Here is a 24059-nt window from a genome sequence, read left to right on the forward strand (position 1 = left end):
AATAAATATATGAACTGTGAAATGTTTTATTCGTAACCCCTTTAGAAATAAGATGCACATTATATATGCATGGTTGCACATTGCCTGAAGTGAGGTAACATTAATAGGCAATATACATTTAAATACTGCGTAGACACTGAAGTTGAAAACTGTAGCTTTTAAGCTTAACTGGTTTGTACATTTAGTTATTAAGGTGTACAGACATACATACAAGTATACTACATACTGATGTGATTATATAATCACGTCTATTTCCCTTGCAGGGTAAACAGAGCCAACATTCTTGAAAACACTGATAGGCCTCGTTCTGCTGTTTGTCTTAATGATAGAATTGGGACAGATATAGTGACAGATTGCTAGCCCGTCGCCTAAAAGAAGAATCCCAAGTTTATAAGCCTATCCCTTAGTCGCCTTTTACGACATCCATAGGAAAGAGATGGAGTGGTCCTTTTCTTTTTTCTGTTGGTTCCGGAAATCACACGGCACTGTACATACAAGTATCACTAATTAATATGTAGAAGCACCTAGTTATATATTGTCGAAAGCGCACCCTGGGCTCTCAAGCTTTGCGGCTGCGACCATGGATTTAAGTTAATTATAGAAGGGAGAAAGAAAGATGTGAAAAAAAAATTAGAAGTCTGGATCATGTGATGTAGAAGCCGAAGGGAACAGCTGCTCTGTAATTTGTACTCTTTAAAATTTGAGTAGAATAGAATAGAATAGAAAAGATTTATTTTCAAAATTGGATACAATACAAGGTATCACTTATTGATGTCACGTAGTAGTAGTATATTTAATAACCTTAACCTTCGTATTGCCAATAACACGCAAACGGAGTTGCGGGCGTTTACAAGTTGTAAATATTGTAGTTCTCTTATAATGGTGAAGGTGGGTTTAGTATAAGCTTTTAAGATAAATTTTAATATATTTATTTAAACGTTATTGTTATAAAATAAGATGTACAAAAAGCGGATTTAATGCTATATCGCATTCTCTACCAGCTGACTAAACAGAAAGTAGGTGTGTCTATCATGTCGATAATTTCGATAAACTTACTGTTTTTGGGGGGTATTTATTTTTGTCTCTTAGTCGCTTCCTACGACATTTATACAATGATTATTTATACTCACGTGCATTGGGTAGCAAAATAGAAAGATACTCAATTTATACAAATAAATTAAATAAAAATAATAGTGGTATTGAATATTTTGCCACTAAAGCGAAGGTTATCGAAAGTCGATTTATTATAAGAACGACTAGTGGCCAATGCAAAGGAGAGACAAAAAATACACAGGTGTTAAATTGATTGTATAGTTGTATTCATTACTAGCTGGGCCCGCGACTCCGCCCGCAAGGAAAAGATATTTTAGGCATCATTGAAGACCTTTTTTTTCTAATTTTCCATTATTTCTTTGCTCCTAATAGTTACAGCGTGATGTTTTATAGCATAAAGGCTTCCTCGATAAATGGGATAATCAACGGAAAAATAGTATTTCAATTCGAACCAGTAGTTCCTGATATTAGCGCGTTCAAACAAACAAACAAACTCTTCAGCTTTATAGTATAAGTATAGATAATAGCCAATAGTTATTATTTACCTATCAACAAAGGATAAAAATGAGACCTGAAATATCTCTGAAAACTTTACGATAGCGTCTAATCTTCAATTATTAAGAAACGGTGATTGGAACTTAAGTCTATTTTTAACAACTGACAGTTCTCTGTCATCATCCTGTCAATAGTCCCGGTCACTCTTAACCACGATCCAGTCCGATCTGGTTAATCAGGTTTTACACGAAGCGACTCCTGTCTGACCTCCGTAAACTTTACAGGGAAACCTGATCCACATTGGATCCTTTTATTGAATTGGATCACGATTACACATCTAGTTTGCGTGAATTTGCAGGTTTCCTCGCGATGTTTTCGCTTATCGTAATTAGCATACATACATATGTATAATCACGTCTTTATCCCTTGCAGGGTAGACAGATCCAACAGTGTTGAAAAGACTGATATGCAACGTTCAGCTGTTTGGCTTAACGATAGAATTGAGATTCAAAAAAGAGACAGGTCGCTAGCTCATCGCCTAAAAAAGAATATTATAAGCCTATCCCTTAGTCGCCTTTACGACATGCATGGAAACGAGGTGGAGTGGTCTTATTCTTTTTTTATTGGTGCCGGGAGCCACACGGGACATCGTAATAAGCATTTAAACTAATATACGGAACTTAAAAATTAGTCATTGGTAAAAGGACAATGATGAGAAATCCTTCAAAGGGGTATAATTACAAGGCGGATACCTCAACAATTGGACCACTGACGTTTTACCGATTTGAGACGGAAATGGTAAAGTTATGATATAGTGCAGTCAAGGGTAATGAATGAGTCACAACGAAATGTGGTTGACGCATGCGTCGATCAAGCTTGGAATTTTGCACCAAATTGTAAGGACATACCACAGACATAGATCTAGTTAGATATCGTCAAGGAAGTTATTAAAGAACCATATTATTTTATCTTTTTTTTTGGTTAACATTAAAGTTGGAAAAGAAGATAAGAATAATTAGGAATTAAAAATTCTTGGTCCTGTCAATGATCCTGCATAATTCTGTAGTTCACTCTTCTGTTAAAAAATCAAGTGTGTCAAGTTTTCGTACTCAGAAACATAATCATGGCGTTAGGCCCCACGAAAAAGTCACAATATACAAAGGTATACAAAGACTGTGTTCATCTTGAGGGAATTGAGTTTAAAGATAGTACCTAGCCCGTTGTCTTAAACAAAAACCGCAACATATTGAGCTCTCATGAATTATATGGTTACTGGCATAGTCTTTTATTTCGACCATCTCTTTTAGTAGATATAACTGATGCAACAAATATCGAAACAGTTTCGAAAAGTGGTCCATCGGAATAAATGAATGTTAAACAATACATGAGTAAGGAATATTATTTTATACCTATATCTATCTGTAATTTTATAGTTCAACGGGCGTTCTTATCGATTATAATTATTTCCATTGGACAAAATTTTGTCAAGCAAAATAGATTCACTGGCGGGGTCTAGCCAGATCTATATCTGTGCGCAACAGGGTTTTCTGATTTATTAAGCGATAACGGATAAGTTAACCAAGTTATTGTTTATTTGAGCAGTGAATGAATTATAGGCAGTATCGCGCGAACTCGTTTGGTTTGGCAACGTAAAGTAGTAAGTTAGGCACGATACTAACTGAATTACCCACTCCTGAATCGTACTAAGTTAAAGATTTTTTGGGAATAGAATATGTTAAACATATATTTAGAAAAGTTTTTTTAATTTTCTCAGTCAATGGAAAGGCTTATAAACTTGGAATTTTTATTTTAGACAATGGACTAACAACATTTTGAATCTCAATTCCATCATTAAGCCATACATACAGCAGAATGAGGCCTTTCAGTCTATTCGAGATCGCTGGCACTGTCTACCCCATTAGCAATATAGACGTGATTATAAGTCAATGATGTTTTGATCAATGCAAATGAAGCAAAAGGAGTATGCAGGGATAGTGGCAAAATGTAGACTTGGCCTACCCCTCCGGGAAACAAGCATGATTTTATGTATGTATGTATTTTTGATCAAAAGCACAAATTGTAGTGTATCGTAAATGATAAATTTCATCAGATTACACACAGATGTTTCATTTTACCAGTCGATTGGAGATTTTCATTAAGCCATTCGATAACTTCATTTATATTTTCAGGGTTCGGTATAAACCCGTCAAAATATTCAATTTTCGTTTTCTCTTAATCTCGTGGGCCCTCCGGAGCACGGTCAAACGCATTTTAATTATGAAATTGACATATCACAACTCCAAGTAACAAGGGACGTATTTAGGTTCATAGTTTATAAACGAAATTATTTATTCTTGTAGCCCAATTACTTAATTGTGTTATTATTAAAATTAATTAATTATCTTTTTTTAGGCGATGGGCTAGCCTGTCACTATTTGAATCTCAATTCTATCATAAAGCCAAATAGCTGAACGTGGCCATTCAGTCTTTTCAAGACTGTTGGCTCTGTCTATCCCGCAAGGAATTTAGACGTGACAATATGTATGTATGTATGTTTAAATTAATATTTAATTTTGCTTAGACACATGTATAAAATCACGCCTTCCTGCTAAATACAATAATCTTAGGGCGTTTGTATTGATTGCGACTTACCTAAAAATCCTTTATGTATGCCATTGGTCAGTTTGTATCCCTTGTAGGTAAAATTAATTGAAGAACTCTCCATTTGCTTGCGTATTTGGTTTGATAACTTGCATTTAAAGTATGTTACAGTAATATGTGACCCCAGTAATAACATTAAATATAACTACTCTAGAATTGTAACTATCTATTTTCATTTAAAACCATTTAACTTCTCTCCCTTAGTCCCACCCTGTCTACTCCGCCCGTGCATTGGCGCGTATATTTTATGATTTAATAAAAGAGTTTAGACTTACGAATTTAATTGCAGCACCATACATCATGCCATTTCTAGCCAACCTTTATGATATTTATCCTATGCATATTTATATGTTTGCTCACACAAAACCGGAGGGCGCTGTCATGTGTATTTGTTAAATTAATTCGTGTTAAACTGACCCTTTGTGCGGCCCTTATGGATGGCTACTTTCAATTTTAAATTAACAAAGCAATTGCATTTTTCTTTGTTAAATAAATCGTTTGATGTTGATTATTTCAATGGAATATTTCCTATTGGCAAGTCGTATTAAGTTAGGTATCCCAACCAACCCATGGCTAACTACAAATCTTACGTTTATTTATTTATTAAAATTTTTTTTAAATAACTCATCGTACACAAGCTTCGTTTGATATACGTTTGATACTTGAACGGGAAAATTAAATCAACGAGAACATTGTAAGTACATAGAACTAATAAATATAAAAAATACTAACAGAATTGATATTGCATAATCGAAAAAATAACAGATCAAAGAAATAGGTACCTAAACACTATCACTCACTTCTGATATTTTTTGGAAAATAATAAAGGAAAAGATCGCTCAACTGTGATTAGATCTACTTACCCCCTCAGCATGGGAGGGCAAAAACGGAAGCTCGGAAGTTCCAAAGTCCCAAACTTGAGACAGTTTCATAAGCTTTTTGCTGTGACAGCTAGACACGTATTTTCTCTCACGAAAAATTGTTTGTTTTCTCCTGTCGTGTCATAATTCTTTTAACAGGATAAGAATTGGCAGTTTTGTAGCAAGTTATATAAACTTAACAATGATTTAAGCTAAGTTGAGCGTAATTGGTACCATTTAAGATATCCTTAACATACATATAATCACGTCTATATCGCATGCGGGGTAGACAGAATCAGCATTCTTGTAAAACTGATAGTTTAGCTGAATGGTTTAATGATGGAATCGAGATTCAAATAGTGACAGCCCACGTAGTTTTTACCGCACGAGAAACTATCGCTGTTTCGCTTTTTATTTACGATGTAGAACGTGACAGCGATACTTTCGCGCGATAATAACGGCGTCGTGCGTGTAATCCGCATAAAATTTTAATTTTTCTTAATTTTGATAATCAGATGCATTTTATGCTTATAGCGTAGAATTATGAGTATAACTAATACTGAAATAGTTATTAAGCTGAAAGCAGGCAGGGTCTGCTTATAATGAACAAGGTTTTTGTCTGAAAACTTGCACATTTGTAATACTTGCACGACAATGTTCCTGTGAGCTAACGTCGATGATATAGTGATGGGCGGAAGCGGTTGCAAATTTAAATACATAGGTCAGTTGCCTCGTAAACAGACATGAGGCGCCATCTAGTAATAATCTGTGAAACAAAAAAGAGCCATTTTGTATTGGTTTGCTTTTAGTAACTTTTCACAGCCCTTTGAGGGAATTATCAAATGAGTTTATTTAACAAACATTTGTCTTATCGTTATTATTTGTAGATGCTGTCAATTAGTATGGTATTCCAAAATTTCGGTGTAAGTAATCCTTTCAGTACGTTCTGCTAAGTGTGTTAAACCATCTGTCAGTCTTTTTGGGTCAGAATTATAAAATCTGTCACGTCTTAGTCTGAATCAGTAATAAGGTTGACAAAGCTATAATTTACGTTACTTATACCTATGTTGTGGTCATATTCGGACCCTGGGCACTCCCTTTGAAAGCACGCAACGGGAAAGTAACTTATTGTGGCATTTATAATTAACATGAATAATACTGTGTTATTTTTAAGATTTCTGAATGATTTGGGCTTGAAATATCTATCTCTACATACCATACAATTATCATAAAATTTATTCGTTTTTATATTATAATACTCTTGTCAATAAACAATTGGACTATTGTACTGACTTGCAGATGTTCCTATAGATTACTGTTAATCTGTATGGTTCTTTTGAATAAATAAATTAGATGTCATAATCACGACAAAAAGTCGTGTCGTTTATGAATGAAAGGAACTTCTGACTACTACGGGCTACTGGTCCGTTAAGACTTTACTCCGTAGGTACATTACGATTGGTTTGAACTTCGATGTTAAAATGTGTTCTTAAATTAAAACTTTACTATGAAACGCTTTGCTTATATGGTAACCTAACCCTTCAGAGGAAGTGACGCGTCTAGCCGCAGCGGCGCCGCGCCGGAACCCAGCGAAGGGTTGGGCTGTGCTGTCACAAATCAAGTTATGAGAAACGCCACAAAAGGAAACTTTGTGCATTTCCGAACCGACGAGCGTGAAATCTCAGCCCTTTCCGCTCTAATTTGTACCCTAAAACTTAACGTTTAAATACTATTTTAAAATAAGTTTGAGTGAACGGTGATTATTCTTATTGTAAATATGCGATGTAATAATGATGGTGCTTTTGTTGGTGGTTGGATGGGTCTAGATTATGCTTATTTTTGAAAGATAAAGGGAGATTTTATTGGTGAGTAGTTCGGTAATGGCCTATTTTTTAGATATAGTCGGGGGTCGATAAACCTCATTCCCTATTAAAAAAAAAACTCCTTATGGGTGATAGATTAATTTGCATTTGAAGAGAGAATAGGCATAACAAAATTATTTCGCTTTCGGCCGGTTTCTGTGGCGCAGCGGTAAGTGGATGAGATGAGTATTGTCTCTGAGACACATGATTCCAGGTTCAGGGCTTGTTGGAACACGGACTTTTTCCGAATGGCCTGGGTCTTAGTTGTTAGTCTAAAACGTTTGTATATTTTTTTTTATTTATTGTTACGACATACATTTATCTCTTTGGATAAAGATAAGTAATTAATTTTAGTTCTACCGATACGATTACATTGGACGTTAGTAAGTATATATCTAAGTAAGTATACATCGATAGCCTAGAATTGCCATAATTTTCTACAATATTTTTTCATTACTTCCTCCTTCTATATTTGCCTTTCGAAAAATAAAAGCAATTAAAGGTGAACTTAACCAGATGAGTAATTCAAAATAGTCGTCAAAAAAAGTGGGCGTGACCGGATGAAACAAATAGCGTTTAGAAAATGGTCCTTAACCCAAATTAGTGTTTACGAAACGATAATTACTGAAAATTTAGATTACAAATTTCGGAGCCAATTACGTACTTAGCAATGTTTGAATAACCAATATTTGTTTTGAGTTTTTTTTTATTGAGTACAATTTGAACCATAAGTCATCCAGCTGGATTTTAGACTTGTTAAGGCTGTTGGCTCTTTCTACCCCGCATAGGTTAAATATACATACATACATATGGTCACGTCTATATCCCTTGCGGGCTAGACAGAGCCAACAGTCTTGAAAAGACTGAATGGCCACGTTCAGCTATTTGGCTTAATGATAGAATTGAGATTCAAATAGTGACAGGTTGCTAGCCCATCACCTAAACAAGAATCCCAAGTTTGTAAGCCTATCCCTTAGTCGCCTTTTACGACGTCCATGGGAAAGAGATGAAGTGGTCCTATTCTTTTTTGTATTGGTGTCGGCAAACACACGACAGACAACGGCATAGGTTAAATATGTGATATAAGTATGTATGTATGTATTTTCCTTGGTGATAATATAATAATATCTTTACTGTTATTACGTAGAAGAAAAGCGACCAGAACATTAAAATTTATTTTTAGTCGATAGTTCCAATACTAATGGATGAACACTATGAAAAATAATAACGCTATGTAGTTTTCTAGTACAATATCTATCATTGTACGTACGCTTTTTTATAATAGGTAAGGTCAAGTTGGTTAAGTGCAATAGTCCTTATTCTTCACAGCAAATGTGTTTTAAATGAAAGTCTATTGTAAAAATAAATATTTTTTAGGCCTTTTTTACCATGATCGCGTTCTTTATATATTTGCTTAATATTTCAGGACCGGCTTATCCAAGATTTTTCTACCAAGGTTTCTACGGCCGGAGATAGAATTGTTTGACAAAAGCAAGAAAACATCGTAAGTTATATATATAAATAATATAAATTGTACAAATAATTAAAAATAACTTAAATCGTGTAAACACGCCTTTGTGAATATAACAGTGAATAAATTGACTTTTGTACATATTTATTATTTATATTGTGTGCAATATATAAGTCGCTAGTTACCGAAATGTACCTTAAATATAATTTAAATTACAAATAATATACTGTGATAAATTTACAGCCAAGTAAAAAATAATGATAGTGTAAATTAAACATTTCTTATTATTATTGAATTTGTCTGTTGAAATGAATATAATCTATTATTTATGAATGGTGTGTTAATGCAGAAATGGAAATGTATGTAAATAAATTAACCATTTAAAAGACTTGTTGTTTCTTTTTCATTCCTTCCATCAATCCATCCATATAATCACGTCTGTATCGTTTGCGGGGTATACGGAGCCAGCAGTCTTGAAAGGCCACGTTCAGCTGTTTGGCCTAACGATAGAATTGAGATTCAAATAGTGATAGGTAGCTAGCCCATCGCCTATAAGAAGAATCCGAAGTTTATAAGCCTTTCCCTCAGTCGCCTTTTACGATATCCATGGGAAAGAGATGGAGTGGTCCTATTCTTTTTTTTTATGGTGCCGAGTACCATCCCTTAATCGTGATCGGGACGTGATTGGATTTGATTGATTTTTATTTGATTCAGACAGAGCCAACAGTCCTGAAAAGTCTGAATGGCCACGTTCACTTCTTTGGCTTAATGATAGAATTGAGATTCAAATAGTGACAGGTTGCTAACCCATCGTCTAAAAAGAATCCCAAGTTTGTAAGTGGTGCCGGGAACCACATGGATTCGATTTAAAAGACGCTATAGAACTAAAATACTTGGCATGACCATCCCTTCAAGACAGATTTTATGTATGTATAAAAACAGCTGCAAAACAATTAGTTAGTTAATTATCTTCTTCCTGGCTAAAGTCCCGGTTGCATCCTCACCACTCTGGAGAGGAGCCCGGGGTAAACTCTTGATCATGGATCCTGGATTGGGTGAGTCAGGTTTTTACACGAAGCGACTACCATCTGACCTCCGTAACCTTTGTAGGGTAATCTAACCCGTATTGGATCATATAGTTACACATTTAGTTGTTTGAATGTGCAGATTTCCTCACGACATTTCCCCTCACCGTAAGAGCATCGGTAATAATTCAAATAGTAAGTTAATTATATATTGGCGATCTTCTTACACAGGTAATCATTTATTTATTTATTTAAACTTCATTGCACAAAATGCAAAAGTATAGCACAATTGGCGGACTTAATGCTAGAAGCATTATCTACCAGTCAACCATTGGGTCTGACAGAGATCTTTATGTGGGGTCAAACTAAATTAATATATTTATACCTACACAAAATATAAAATAATTATTATAAACGTACATAAAAACTACAATAAATAAACAATATGCAGTATTATTTATTTAAAAAGAGATTCAGGTCACAAATATGATTTAAACTTAGTGTGTGTGTGTGTGTGTATGTAGTAAAATTAAAATCAGATACTGTAGCCGGGACTGATGCCAGGTGGAAGAATATACCGATGTACTGAATTTTAACTGTACCTACGACTTTCTAAAGAGCGGATTTTACGAAATGTTTCAGTAATAGCGATGTTTATTCAGGTGGGTGTAACCGGTCGTTTATTACCATAATTGACCAATGCATCCCGATTTCTTAGCTACGCAAGAAGCAGTTTCGGACGTTATAAGGACTTCATCGAATTATATCACTTTCAATTTACCGTGTGGTTCCCAGCACATTAGAATAGTACCACTCTATATATATTTCCTATGGATTATTATGTATATCTATATAAGTATTTTTTATAAAATATAGTATCGGTGAGTTAGTATCTCGTAACACAAGTCTCGAACTTACTTCGATGCTAACTCAATCTGTGTCATTTGTCCCGTATATATTTATTTATGGATTTAAAAAAAAATCACGTGATTTTTTTTTATTGGTGCCAGAAACAACACGACCCTTTATTTTATACACGAATATATCCTGATTTTACCATTACTTGCTATCACTTTCATCTTTAGCAAAACTGTAATCCTTTTTCGATTCTTTTATGGTAAACGTACCTTTTACCTACATACATCCCTATACTAAGAAGCAGGGTTATTCATTTTAAATTAGATTTTCACCACATGCGCCCAGTTTGGTTCACGTGAGTTACAACACTAGTATGGGGTATATTCTACGAGTATTTCATTATGATACCACTATTCTTCAAAGACACCTTTTAGGAAGCAATACTTTGATATTTAAATTGAGTTGACGAACACACAAATTGAGGTGTACCTACTATATCTTTGTAAGACACTGACGTGGAAAAAATAAGTTTTGCACTAAAGAAATTGACTGATTTTGATGTGATTTTTTTTTGCGTTCCATTTGGGTTTACTACGTTGTTCTGTGGCAGTCCGTCTGTTATTTTTTAGAAATACATAGACTTTATAATAAACAATCTTATTATGTCTACGGTTCTTCAAATTAAAAAAAGTAAGATACGCTTGAAAATTAAGATGGTGTCAATATGATTTTCTTGGCAGTAGATAATTTTTTAAAAGCAGAGATGGATAAATTATCACGGATTGATGCATACATACAAACGAGTACATATAATCACGTCTACATCCCTTGTGGGACGTGGGATATAGAGCCAACAGTTCCAAAATAAACTTATAGGCCACGCGCAGCTGTTTGGCTCAATAATAAAATTGGGATTAAAAAAAGTGACAGGTTGCTAGCCCATAGGCTAAAAGAAGAATCCCAAGTTTACCCCTTAGTCGCCTTTTACGATATCCATGGGAAAGAGGTGAAGTGGTCCTATTAATTTTTCTATTAGTGCCGGGAACCACACGGTACCTAATGATAATTTTGGAAACAAAAAAGGCCGTAATTTTTTATACTGTTTATTAATACTTCTGTCCTCATTACTCCATCAATTGGGATCCCTGAGGATTATTTCTTGGCAGAAGACTTTTATCCAAATGAGTTCAATGGATTAAATGGAACGTATTTATTTTGGCCGTTTGATGACGCAGATGTGCCGCATGACTGAAAACAAAAAATGAAGTATTACAGTAAACGTTGTTGTAGTTGACGTTGTAGAAGAAAATACTGTAATGCAGTTTGTTACCGCTTCTTCTACACTGAAGCCTTGGAAGCGGCCTTAGTTTTAAGTAATTTATTTGACGTCAACCAATGTTGTGAAACCAAAAGATTTGACAATTATTAAGCGATATGAACATACATATATACATACATATGGTCACGTCTATGTCCCTTGCGGGGTAGCCAACAGTCTTGAAAGGACTGAATGGCCACGTTCAGCTATTTGGCTTAATGATAAAATTGAGATTCAAATAGTGACAGGTTGCTAGCCCATCGCCTAAAAAAAGAATCCCAAGTTTGTAAGCCTATCCCTTAGTCGCCTTTTACGACATCCATGGTATCCTATAATAATGATTAAAAATTTTGAATTTGAATTTGAGTTAGAATTTTAGTTATGTGTTTAATTTTAGCGAAAGAACTATATATCGCTTTTGAAGAAGGCGTCTTTGTACCATATTGTGATATAACTTTTCAGCTTGTAAGGGATCGGATGAAACTATGATGGGTACACATATGCTTTAAGGTCAAAGAAATGAGACAGAGTGATGTATGTCCTCCGACCGTGAATTACATGTTCGAATTCAGATAATAAGATCAATTTTTATTTATAATAATTTGTAAATGAGTGTTTAAATACTTACGTTTTTGGTTAATTTGAAACCAATCTGAAAATAATAAAGCATAGTCTTAATGAAATTAATTTAGTTATAATTTTTAACTAGAGGCCGCCCGCGACTTCGTCCGCATGGAAACCCTATCAATCCCGCGGGAACTCTGGGATAAAAAGTAGCCTATGTGTTATTCTGGGTCTTCAGCTACCTACATACCAAATTTCATGGTAATCGGTTCAGTAGTTTTTGCGTGAAAGAGTAACAAACATCCATACAAACTTTCGCCTTTATAATAATAGTAGGAAGTAGGATGAAAATGTTGACCCTATTCCGTATCATTGGTAATCTTTCGGAGGAGATGGGTGACCTTTCGGAGGTGATGGGTGATCTTTTTGAGATGATGGGTGACCTTTCGGAGGCCATGGGTGACCTTTTGAAGGAGATGGATAACCTTTTGGTGGAGATAGGTGAGCTTTTGGGGGAGATGGATAACCTTTTAGAGGAGATGGGTGACCTTTTGGAGGAGATGGATAACCTTTTAGAGGAGATGGGTGACCTTTTGGAGGAGATGGATAACCTTTAAGAGGAGATGGGTGACCTTTTGGAGGAGATGGATAACCTTTTGGTGGAGATAGGTGAGCTTTTGGGGGAAATTGGTAATCTTTTGGAGGAAATGGGTGACCTTTCGGAGGAGATGGGTGACTCTTTGGAGGAGATTGGTGTTCTTTCGAATAAGGGTTGTTATTGTTTTTCTGAAATAAAATAACAATTAAATTATACTAAAGTTATCGGGAGTAGAATCTCTCTTCTATCTGTTAGTAAGTAATAAACAGGGTTTAAATGGTAAGCTGTTTTGTTTTGTTTGTATAGTAATATGTTTTTTACTTCAATAAGTATATTAAATGTCAAAAACCATACCGTAGTGATTCCTTCTTGGTTACAGGCTGCAAAATAATCAAACACGTTAAATTATTTATACACTATTGTGTATAATACAAATTTTGAATTCACCAATACTTTGTATGCAGTTTAGTTTTAATGTACCTATAAGGGTTCTTCATACAAACTTACGGTCGTCCTATTAATAAACACTATAAATATAGTTTATTTATACCCTTCAAATTAGAATCAAGTAATATTAAATGTTGTATGGCAAATTGCTCATAATACCAGAAAGAAGAAGGGTCCAAAGATTGATCCTTGGGGCACTCTAATTATTAAACTTGCTGTGACGTACCTACTATCCATTTAATTTAATTGTTTGTATTTTTAATAAGTAAATCATTTTAATAGAAACCTTTGTTCTGAGTTCTGTACAAAACACGACATTTAAGCAAATTTTTTATAAACTACTGTATGAAATGCCTTTGAAGAGTTACACAACACTTTAAAAGCAATTAATGTTTCGGAAATATGAATGATAGGATTATTACCAATGGATATTGGTTTAAAGCCAATCCTGTAACTATTGCAGACCTTTAATTTTATTTATCTAAGCCATCAAGTTATCAAGTACTTTATAATTACTTACACGCCTGGGCATCTGTGGATGGTAAATTAAAGTTATAACACTTTTAATATTTTAAAGGATATATTTCAGGATTTAAGATAGACATTTGTTATACTCTTTCACGCCTTTCGGGTGTTTCTTTACGTTACTGAGTGGTACTGTAGAGTATGACTGTCGGCTACTGTACTCGTATCAATGAAAATACTATTGTATGACGAAGATTATGTTAAGTATGATCGAAGAATAGGTGTTAAGGCACTAGAGAAATTGTTTTTCCTGAAATTCTTACGAACAAAACTATTATTTTTACTCGGGAAAAGCTATATAACATTTATCAACGAATTTTAGTTTTTAATAAGTAACTTTCTAACCTTAAATTGAAAGTAATTCTATTAGACTGCTTTCACAACCTGTTTGCTTCAAAGGGTTCTAAGGTAGAAGTACTATGATAGTATTATTTTTAGGGATACCAATAATCTTAGGTTAATAGCTAACTAGCTTAATTATTAGATTAAAAGTAAAACTTACTAGCAGAAGTTTGACTAAGTTGTTTTGCTGTGAATGTAGGAAAACAAATTTTAGCGAACAATTCATCACAATTCTTTTGTTTAAAATTTGTCGGTCAGTTTCAGAAAACAGACCAAAGAGAATCAAATTACTCTTATTGATACATAATATTTTATTGTCTCTCACTGTTGAGCAAAACTTTTTCAACCCAGTCTCATATTAAATTAAAAAGTATTGAGTCCGCGGCGTACTGCGTCCCCGTCTTCTGCTGATAAACCTTGGGCCTGAACACTCAATCTCAAATACGAGTCATATAATCTTAGAAATGAAGCAAAGTCGCTTTCCGCGTGTGTTCCTATGGCTGTATGTATGTTTTTTTTAATAGATAGAGTAATTCAAGGTTTATATGAATAAATTCCACCCGTGCGATGCCGGGGCGGGTCGCTAGTAATATCCATTACCTGGCGGAGCTGTGAAATGTAAAAGTTTCTCGTTATTTATCTTAATATAATTTAACTATGCCGTTTGGTTCCCGGCACCAATACAAAAAGAATAGGACCACTCCATCTCTTTCCAATGAATGTCGTAAAAGGCGACTAAGGGATAGACTTACAAACTTGGGATTCTTTTTTAGGCGATGGGCTAGCAACCTGTTACTATTTGAATCTCAATTCTATCATAAGGCCAAACAGCCGAACGTCAGTCTTTTCAAGACTGTTGGCTCTGTCTACCCCGCAAGGGATATAGACGTGACCATATGTATGTAGAATATCTTCTATTGGAGATAAGTCAGGTCTATAGAGTATTCTGCGATGAAAACAGCTTTTGGCCTTAGTCCCGGTCTCGCCCCTCTATACAATATCCTCGATTGAATAAGTCAGGTATTTGTTGTGAGAAGTGTATGTTTATTATAAGTCAGGTATTTGTTGTGAGAAGTGTATGTATGTTTATTATAAATATTTACCTGGTTGGGAAACAACTGTGAACAAATAAAACAAATTTATTGTCTGTTAAGTAATCTGTTTGATTATATTTTGTAAAGTGGCGGCCTCTGTGGCTCAGCGGTAGTACGCTTGTCTGTGACACCGGAGGTCCCGGTTTCGAATCCCGGTCAAGGCATGATGAGAAAAGATCTTTTTCTGATTGTCCTGGGTCTTGGATGTTTATCTATATAAGTATTTATTATAAAATATAGTATCGTTGAGTTAGTATCTCGTAACACAAGTTTCGAACTTACTTCGAGGCTAACTCAATTTAAAAAAAAAAAAAAGTTATTTGTCATACAATGAATAGCTCCTCTTGTTTTCATTAAAACCGTAAATTCTAAAATAACCTTTTTTTTTAATATGCCTCTCCTGGTCAACTTGTGATATTATTTCGGTCAGTATTCCTCCATCTTGATAAAAAAAGTAGTGGGAAAGTCAAGTTAATGCTGTAGAATGTCGTCTGGTCTCCATGATTCATTTGAGAGTAAAATCCATTCCTCTTAGTTCTTGGCGTCGAGTTCAGGCCTTTGGAGTAGTTGAGAGACCGCTGAGTTTAGTATATATCATAATCCTGAAGTGGTTAAGTCAGGTTTTACTCGGAGTAATTCCAATGTGACCCTCGCAACATTTCCAGGACAATCTAAAAACTATTTTAGATCATAAATATACTCATCATCACACATACAGTTGTCTGAATTTGCAGTTATGTGAAGGATTAGTTGACAATTAGGTAATTACCTGGTTGATACACAACTGTGGATGAAATAAAATAACTATTAGTTATATACTTGTAATGTCTGGCTTTAAAGAGCACTTATGGCAGAAAATATATGCATAATATATAATTAAAAGAGAATAAATACCTGGTTGAGAGACAGCTGTGAATGAAATAAAACAAAATTATTATAACTTAGGCAGATATTTTTTTAAACATACATACATATAATCACGTCTATATCCCTTGCGGGGTAGACAGAGCCAGTCAGTCAACAGTCTTGAAAAGACTGATAGGCCACGTTCAGCTGTTTGGCTTTATGATGGAATTGAGATTCAAATAGTGACAGGTTGCTAGCCCATCGCCTAAAAGAAGAATCCCATGTTTATAAGCCTATCCCTTAGTCGCCTTTTACGACATCCATGGGAACGAGATGGAGTGGTCCTATTCTTTTTTTTTATTGGTGCCGGGAACCACACGGTATTTTTTAAATATTGCACAAATTGCTCGCCAGAAAAAAAAAACAATTAAAATAAAACCTTTTTCACTTAAACGGCACTTTAAAATTTAATGGCTGAATTTTTATTTTATTTGAATTTTTACAATAAAAGTTAGATCTATATTTATTTGAGTTTATATTGTTGGAAACATAAGAGTGTGTATTTATTTATTTAAATAAAATAAACCCATTTGATTACCTGGCGGAGAAACAACTGTGAATGAAATAAAACAAAATTATATAACGTAGGCAAATTTTTTAAATATTTTTATATATAAATAAAACACTTCTGTTACTTAGTGATCGAGTGACTCACGGACAAGCTGCTTGTTATACATGTAGTTTTCTTATAATATGATCTGCTTGAGCACTAAAATAGAATTTCCCGAAATTTCCGCGGGAATAAGAAGTTAGGGGATTTTTTTTGTTTTACGGAGTTGGTCATAAGAATAATTATTATTTCGAATTCTATGTTCCAAATACAGTAAAAAGGAGTAAAATATTAAAATTTGTTTATACTTAGATAGTGATTTTTAATTACCTTTTTGATATAGAGGACCAATGGGTTGAACTGTTTTAGAAAAATTAGTATTAAAGTAAATTGTGTTTTGTAAGACATTTTATTATGTCCAAAAGATCTGCACATATTAAGGTAGTACAAATATTTCAAAAACTGACATTACAAACTTTTCAGATACAAATCCAAAAATCTAAGACAGACTTAAATACTACCGTGCGAATCGCCTACTAAAAAAATATTTTTATTCAAAGGGGACGATTCGCACGATCGTGCGAATAATTTTCGTGCCAATCGACTACTAACCCAATTATTATAACGTAGGCAGATTTTTTAAATATTGCACAAATTGCTCGCCAGAAAAAAAAACAATCAAAATAAAACCTTTTTCACTTAAACGGCACTTCAATCTTTGATGGCTGAATTTTTATTTAATTATTTTTTTTTACAATTATACTTAGATCTATGTTTATTTGAGTTTATATTGTTGGAAACATAAGAGTGTATTTAAATAAAATAAACCCATTTGATTACCTGGTTGAGAAACAGCTGTGGATAAAAAAAGATAAATTATTATTTTGTGAATTGGTTATAGATAATAATATATTTTTACAATAAAATATATATTATTAGCTTTAATATATTCTCTGAATGATAAATTAGAATTTAATTTAAACCGCCGTGTACAGTCTTAAATTTATGAGGTAGGTAGCAGTGGTTAGACAAATCATCATCATTTTGTCCGGTTACTTGGGGAGGAATTAAATGATCTAAAAGTCGGAAGTGGAATGACTGTTGTTTGATTGCGACGAATTTTTAATTTAAAAGTAAAAAATTCTTAAAGCTTACGTGGTTGAGAAACAACTGTGGATAAAATAAGATAGATTAATTATTATTTCGTAGGTTGATAATAAATAATATTTCCGCTAAACATCAATATTAAAATGTCTTTTGTTGCTCGTGACATTTGGACTGAATCGGTTAAATGTGCTGTTTGTGCAGGATTCTCATTGATGGTTTTCCTTCAATCTTTAAGTAAGTAAATGGATAAAATATCTACATAACATTACATAAAATTTATTACCTGGCTGAGCAACTGTGTGAAATAAAATAAATTTGGTTATTTATTATATTTTCTAGATATTCATTTAAAGGATTTTCAGATTCATATATACTTAAAATAGAAAAGCCTATCTCAAATAATTACGAACGAATCATATTATTTTCACTGATTTATCTAAAATTTTACCTTTTCATAACCATATCTTGTAAAATGTTGGTTAAAAATGCTACTCAATTATGAAGAAGAATCCCAAGTTTATAAGCCTATCCCTTAGTCGCCTTTTACGACATCCATGGGAACGAGATGGAGTGGTCCTATTCTTTTTTTTTATTGGTGCCGGGAACCACACGGTATTTTTTAAATATTGCACAAATTGCTCGCCAGAAAAAAAAAACAATTAAAATAAAACCTTTTTCACTTAAACGGCACTTTAATCTTTGATGGCTGAATTTTTATTTAATTATTTTTTTTTACAATTATACTTAGATCTATGTTTATTTGAGTTTATATTGTTGGAAACATAAGAGTGTATTTAAATAAAATAAACCCATTTGATTACCTGGTTGAGAAACAGCTGTGGATAAAAAAAGATAAATTATTATTTTGTGAATTGGTAATAATATATTTTTACAATAAAATATATATTATTAGCTTTAATATATTCTCTGAATGATAAATTAGAATTTAATTTAAACCGCCGTGTACAGTCTTAAATTTATGAGGTAGGTAGCAGTGGTTAGACAAATCATCATCATTTTGTCCGGTTACTTGGGGAGGAATTAAATGAACGAAACGTCGGAAGTTGAATGACTGTTGTTTGATTGCGACGAATTTTTAATTTAAAAGTAAAAAATTCTTAAAGCTTACGTGGTTGAGAAACAACTGTGGATAAAATAAGATAGATTAATTATTATTTCGTAGGTTGATAATAAATAATATTTCCGCTAAACATCAATATTAAAATGTCTTTTGTTGCTCGTCACATTTGGACTGAATCGGTTAAATGTGCTGTTTGTGCAGGATTCTCATTGATGGTTTTCCTTCAATCTTTAAGTAAGTAAATGGATAAAATATCTACATAACATTACATAAAATTTATTACCTGGCTGAGCAACTGTGTAAAATAAAATAAATTTGGTTATTTATTATATTTTCTAGATATTCATTTAAAGGATTTTCAGATTCATATATACTTAAAATAGAAAAGCCTATCTCAAATAATTACGAACGAATCATATTATTTTCACTGATTTATCTAAAATTTTACCTTTTCATAACCATATCTTGTAAAATGTTGGTTAAAAATGCTACTCAATTATGAAGAAGAGTCCCAAGTTTATAAGCCTATCCCTTAGTCGCCTTTTACGACATCCATGGGAACGAGATGGAGTGGTCCTATTCTTTTTTTTTATTGGTGCCGGGAACCACACGGTATTTTTTAAATATTGCACAAATTGCTCGCCAGAAAAAAAAAACAATTAAAATAAAACCTTTTTCACTGAAACGGCACTTTAATCTTTGATGGCTGAATTTTTATTTAATTATATTTTTTTACAATTATACTTAGATCTATGTTTATTTGAGTTTATATTGTTGGAAACATAAGAGTGTATTTAAATAAAATAAACCCATTTGATTACCTGGTTGAGAAACAGCTGTGGATAAAAAAAGATAAATTATTATTTTGTGAATTGGTTATAGATAATAATATATTTTTACAATAAAATATATATTATTAGCTTTAATATATTCTCTGAATGATAAATTAGAATTTAATTTAAACCGCCGTGTACAGTCTTAAATTTATGAGGTAGGTAGCAGTGGTTAGACAAATCATCATCATTTTGTCCGGTTACTTGGGGAGGAGTTAAATGATCTAAAAGTCGGAAGTTGAATGACTGTTGTTTGATTGCGACGAATTTTTAATTTAAAAGTAAAAAATTCTTAAAGCTTACGTGGTTGAGAAACAACTGTGGATAAAATAAGATAGATTAATTATTATTTCGTAGGTTGAGAATAAATAATATTTCCGCTAAACATCAATATTAAAATGTCTTTTGTTGCTCGTCACATTTGGACTGAATCGGTTAAATGTGCTGTTTGTGCAGGATTCTCATTGATGGTTTTCCTTCAATCTTTAAGTAAGTAAATGGATAAAATATCTACATAACATTACATAAAATTTATTACCTGGCTGACTAACTGTGTGAAATAAAATAAATTTGGTTATTTATTATATTTTCTAGATATTCATTTAAAGGATTTTCAGATTCATACATACTTAAAATAGAAAAGCCTATCTCAAATAATTACGAACGAATCATATTATTTTCACTGATTTATCTAAAATTTTACCTTTTCATAACCATATCTTGTAAAATGTTGGTTAAAAATGCTACTCAATTATGAATCAATTGTCTAAAAAGTTACCTGTTTTTTGTGTAGTCGTCGTTTGTGTTGTGCTAGCTGCTGTTATAAACAAACAGACAATTTATAGTAATGTAACAAAAAATATAAATAAACAAGGAAACAAATATGACAATAATAGTGATGTTCAATTAAGATTGAAAAAAATATTTCACTTACGTGACATGAACATAAGTAGATGGTACAATTGGTAATTAATATACACAGTATTTTACATATTTTTTTTTTACAAATGTATGTGTATAAATACTATATCAATTGCAGAATCAGTAATTTAATTTGTATAATAGTTAAAAATTAAAGAAATGTATATTGCTATCAATAAATGTAAAGATCAAAATGTGATTGATATTTGGAGATTTTTCCAATTCATCGTTGCTTCATATTGAAATTGGGTCACAGTGTTAACGTCGCCATATTCTTTTTTCTAATGTCACCATATAACGAAATATTAAGAAAAAGTGAATCATGCCATTTGCTAAATCGAGAAAATAATGAATATTACACACAAAATACGCGTGTTAAACCCTTTTTAGTCGACTTAAAAAGACTCAATAGTCACACCTCGTCACCATCTCTCAAAAAAGTTTGAAACCACAATTAAAAAAAAAAGGTTCTATATATTACACTCGACCGTATCTGAAAGCGTTTTCTTCATTTTCGATAGAACTATTAGCCGGAAATTCTTTAAAACAAAAGAAACGTGTTGGTTTTAATTTTCTTTAATTCAACTGTGTAGTTTTACAAACATAAACGTTGTTGACAGTTGTACATTCAATAAACACTCCCGTGGTGGATGTCTGTTGCAAAGGAGGTTGAGTTTCTTCGTAATACGGATTAGTGACCACTACTGGTTGGCTGACATCGTTATATGGCCCTGTTTATAGATAATTGAATAAGTTTTAAAAATAATAATAAAAAGATGGAAGCAAAAAAAAAAGGAAATCAATATAAATAAAACACTTCTGTTACTGAGTGATCGAGTGACTCACGGACAAGCTGCTTGTTATACATGTAGTTTTCTTATAATATGATCTGCTTGAGCACTAAAATAGAATTTCCCGAAATTTCCGCGGGAATAAGAAGTTAGGGGATTTTTTTTGTTTTACGGAGCTGGTCATAAGAATAATTATTATTTCGAATTCTATGTTTCAAATACAGTAAAAAGGAGTAAAATGTTAAAATTTGTTTATACTTAGATAGTGATTTTTAATTACCTGTTTGATATTGAGGACCAATGGGTTGAACTGTTTTAGAAAAATTAGTATTAAAGTAAATTGTGTTTTGTAAGACATTTTATTATGTCCAAAAGATCTGCACATATTAAGGTAGTACAAATATTTCAAAAACTGACATTACAAACTTTTCAGATACAAATCCAAAAATCTAAGACATGGATCCTAGTTTTTAGTATAAAAATATAGTATAATTAATCGAAATTAAATAATTAGTGTTCATTTGTGCAGACCTCGTTAAGATTATTTTTTATTCACCTTGCTGTACAACTGGTTCACCATTAACGTAAACTTGACGCTCAGAATATCCAGTGGGAGGGTTGCCATCTACAAATAAAAAAAGCACCAAGAAAAATATATTTGCAATGCCAATAATAAAAAAATAATGACTCTTGTGTGTTGACTATTTTAAATCCGACGTATCGAACATCACTAAAAAAATATCCGAGATTTAATCACCAGCAATATCGATATGTTTCATTCGATAAATAAAAGTCTCGTCACAACGTCTTATGAAGCTTAAGCAGGGATAAAATAAAGAAGATATTACACGTGACTTACTGTTTTTGTTTGACGTGTCAGAATTAAAAGGATAATAATAAAAAAAATATATTTACCTTCAGATCGGATCCTCACAATTTGCTGTGTCGTTTCACTACCTGTCACAGTAAAACATCTACGTTCATAGTAAAATTTTGCTAAAATTTTCATTTAAAATTTTAATAAAATATGTGATGACCTCGGAAAAGAAAACATAAAGTAGATAAATTTGTAGTGCCTGTATCTTTTTGTATTGAAGCGTTTAAAACAATTTTATAACAAAATGTTAATTGTTTTTTTTTAAGATATCAATCCCTAAAAATATACACATACATTTGTAATTATTTTGTGAATAAATACGTCATTTTGGGAACACCTTAGTAAACCGGGTGCAAACTAGTATTGCGCTATAATGGAATGGTTAGTTTTGTTTCCACACACAGGTCAAGGACGGTGGTTCGGAGGTTAAAAATGTCTATGCATAGGTACATTTTTTTTTTTGATGTACTCTGAAACGGTCTATTGATAGAATTCAAATTCAAATAGTGACAAGTTGCTAGCGTTGCTGCTATTTTAAAAGTCTTTCCCTCAGTCGCCTTTTACGACATCCTCGGGAATGGGATGAAGTGGTCCTTTTCTTATTTATATTGGTGCCGGCGCACGGGTGTGATCGGATGTAAAGAAATGTATGCAACGCTATTTTTAAGAATCCGGACCGATGTTAACCCTGCCACTCTCTAGTAAGGCCCTGATGTGTGGGGAAAGACTTTACTCCGATTTAAATAACCCTAGAAAGAAGTGTGTAATTACTTACCTGCTCCTGCGTTTGATGCTGCATTACTACCTCCATTTCCGCCTGTAAGACAAAACATTTTTCATTTTATTACATAATAGGAAAAGGTTACTGTCATTCTCATAGGTCAATGCAAAACGGAACATTTTGAAATACACGCGTTTTTTCAACCTCGAGAATGACTGTTACTCACTCAGATGGGCAACACTAGTGTGGGGTCTGAAATTTCTATATTTTGCATTGATTACATTTTCCTTCCCTTTTTTTTCCTCCTGGCATTATTTTTTCCTTTCCCAGGAGAAGGAAAAATAAATTCCAGAAGGGTAAAAATCTAATAAATATCCTGGATTTAACCGTAATCATGGATACGTCGATGGGTAAGTCAGATTTTCATACGAGGCGACACACATCTGATCGCAACCTTTTTAAGGAAGTCCTACCCATATTGTATCTGAAAATGTGGTCTGAAATTAAAATAATGACAATATTTACCTCCGGATCCTGCCGCGGCGGCGGCGTTGGATAATGCTGGTATAAAAATAAAGGTTCTTTTTGTAATTATTCCATAAATGTAGTAATTCTTGTATGTCAGTCTTTTATTTTGTACTAGCTTCACCCCGCGACTCCGTCCGCGGGGATGTCGGTCTTCGCGTGGATGGATTATTTCTCCATTTTGAGTAACTCCGACAATGACATCTTATAAATATCTATTGGACCCAATTACGGCTAGGCCTATAATAATTAAGGAGATCCCTCTATTGAGCTACTGCTGTTGAGTTCGAGTTCTGTAGTAAGTAGTCCGGTCAATTTAGACCAAAAAATAAGAATGAAGCTACATTAATTCCCATCAAGCTGAAAATGAGTATAATTGTTTAAAACACAATCAAAAGCATTATTTCAAAATTCTCCAAGATTCCGGTTTAAGGAAAAAAGTTTACCCAAGGTCAAAGGTAAAAAATGGGTTTTTTACGATTTTCTTCAAAACGGTAAGATTTTCAAATCGGAAAATTACCTCAAACATAGATTGTAGACCATAAAGTTATCTATAAAAAGGGCATCAATAATT

At 33.1% G+C, this 24059-nt stretch overlaps 1 protein-coding gene across 1 annotated transcript; it reads right to left on the minus strand.

Annotated features, from left to right (window-relative positions):
* Positions 1-12536: 12536 nt before the first annotated feature.
* LOC132902492 (uncharacterized) lies at positions 12537-23437 on the minus strand. Its single transcript, XM_060947734.1, has 15 exons — positions 23434-23437; positions 23015-23056; positions 22278-22319; positions 21919-21987; positions 21175-21302; positions 19639-19653; positions 19101-19112; positions 18558-18572; positions 18020-18031; positions 17470-17484; positions 16960-16989; positions 16618-16632; positions 15943-15957; positions 15183-15197; positions 12537-12953 (listed from the first exon to the last, which is right to left on the minus strand). Exons 1-15 carry the CDS (start codon positions 23435-23437, stop codon positions 12537-12539), a joined length of 846 nt encoding a protein of 281 aa, XP_060803717.1.
* Positions 23438-24059: the final 622 nt, after the last annotated feature.

The sequence above is a fragment of the Amyelois transitella genome, chromosome 14 (genome assembly GCF_032362555.1).
Source record: "Amyelois transitella isolate CPQ chromosome 14, ilAmyTran1.1, whole genome shotgun sequence".
Taxonomy (NCBI): Eukaryota; Metazoa; Arthropoda; class Insecta; order Lepidoptera; family Pyralidae; genus Amyelois; species Amyelois transitella.

Bases quoted from the DNA above. Each gene is read 5' to 3' on its own strand.
- LOC132902492 (XM_060947734.1), bottom strand. The intron at 22,320-23,014 runs GTAAGTAATTAC...TTACTGTGACAG, and splicing joins AGCATCAAACGCAGGAGCAG to GTAGTGAAACGACACAGCAA. The intron at 21,303-21,918 runs GTGAATAAAAAA...ATCTATAAACAG, and splicing joins TGAACCAGTTGTACAGCAAG to GGCCATATAACGATGTCAGC.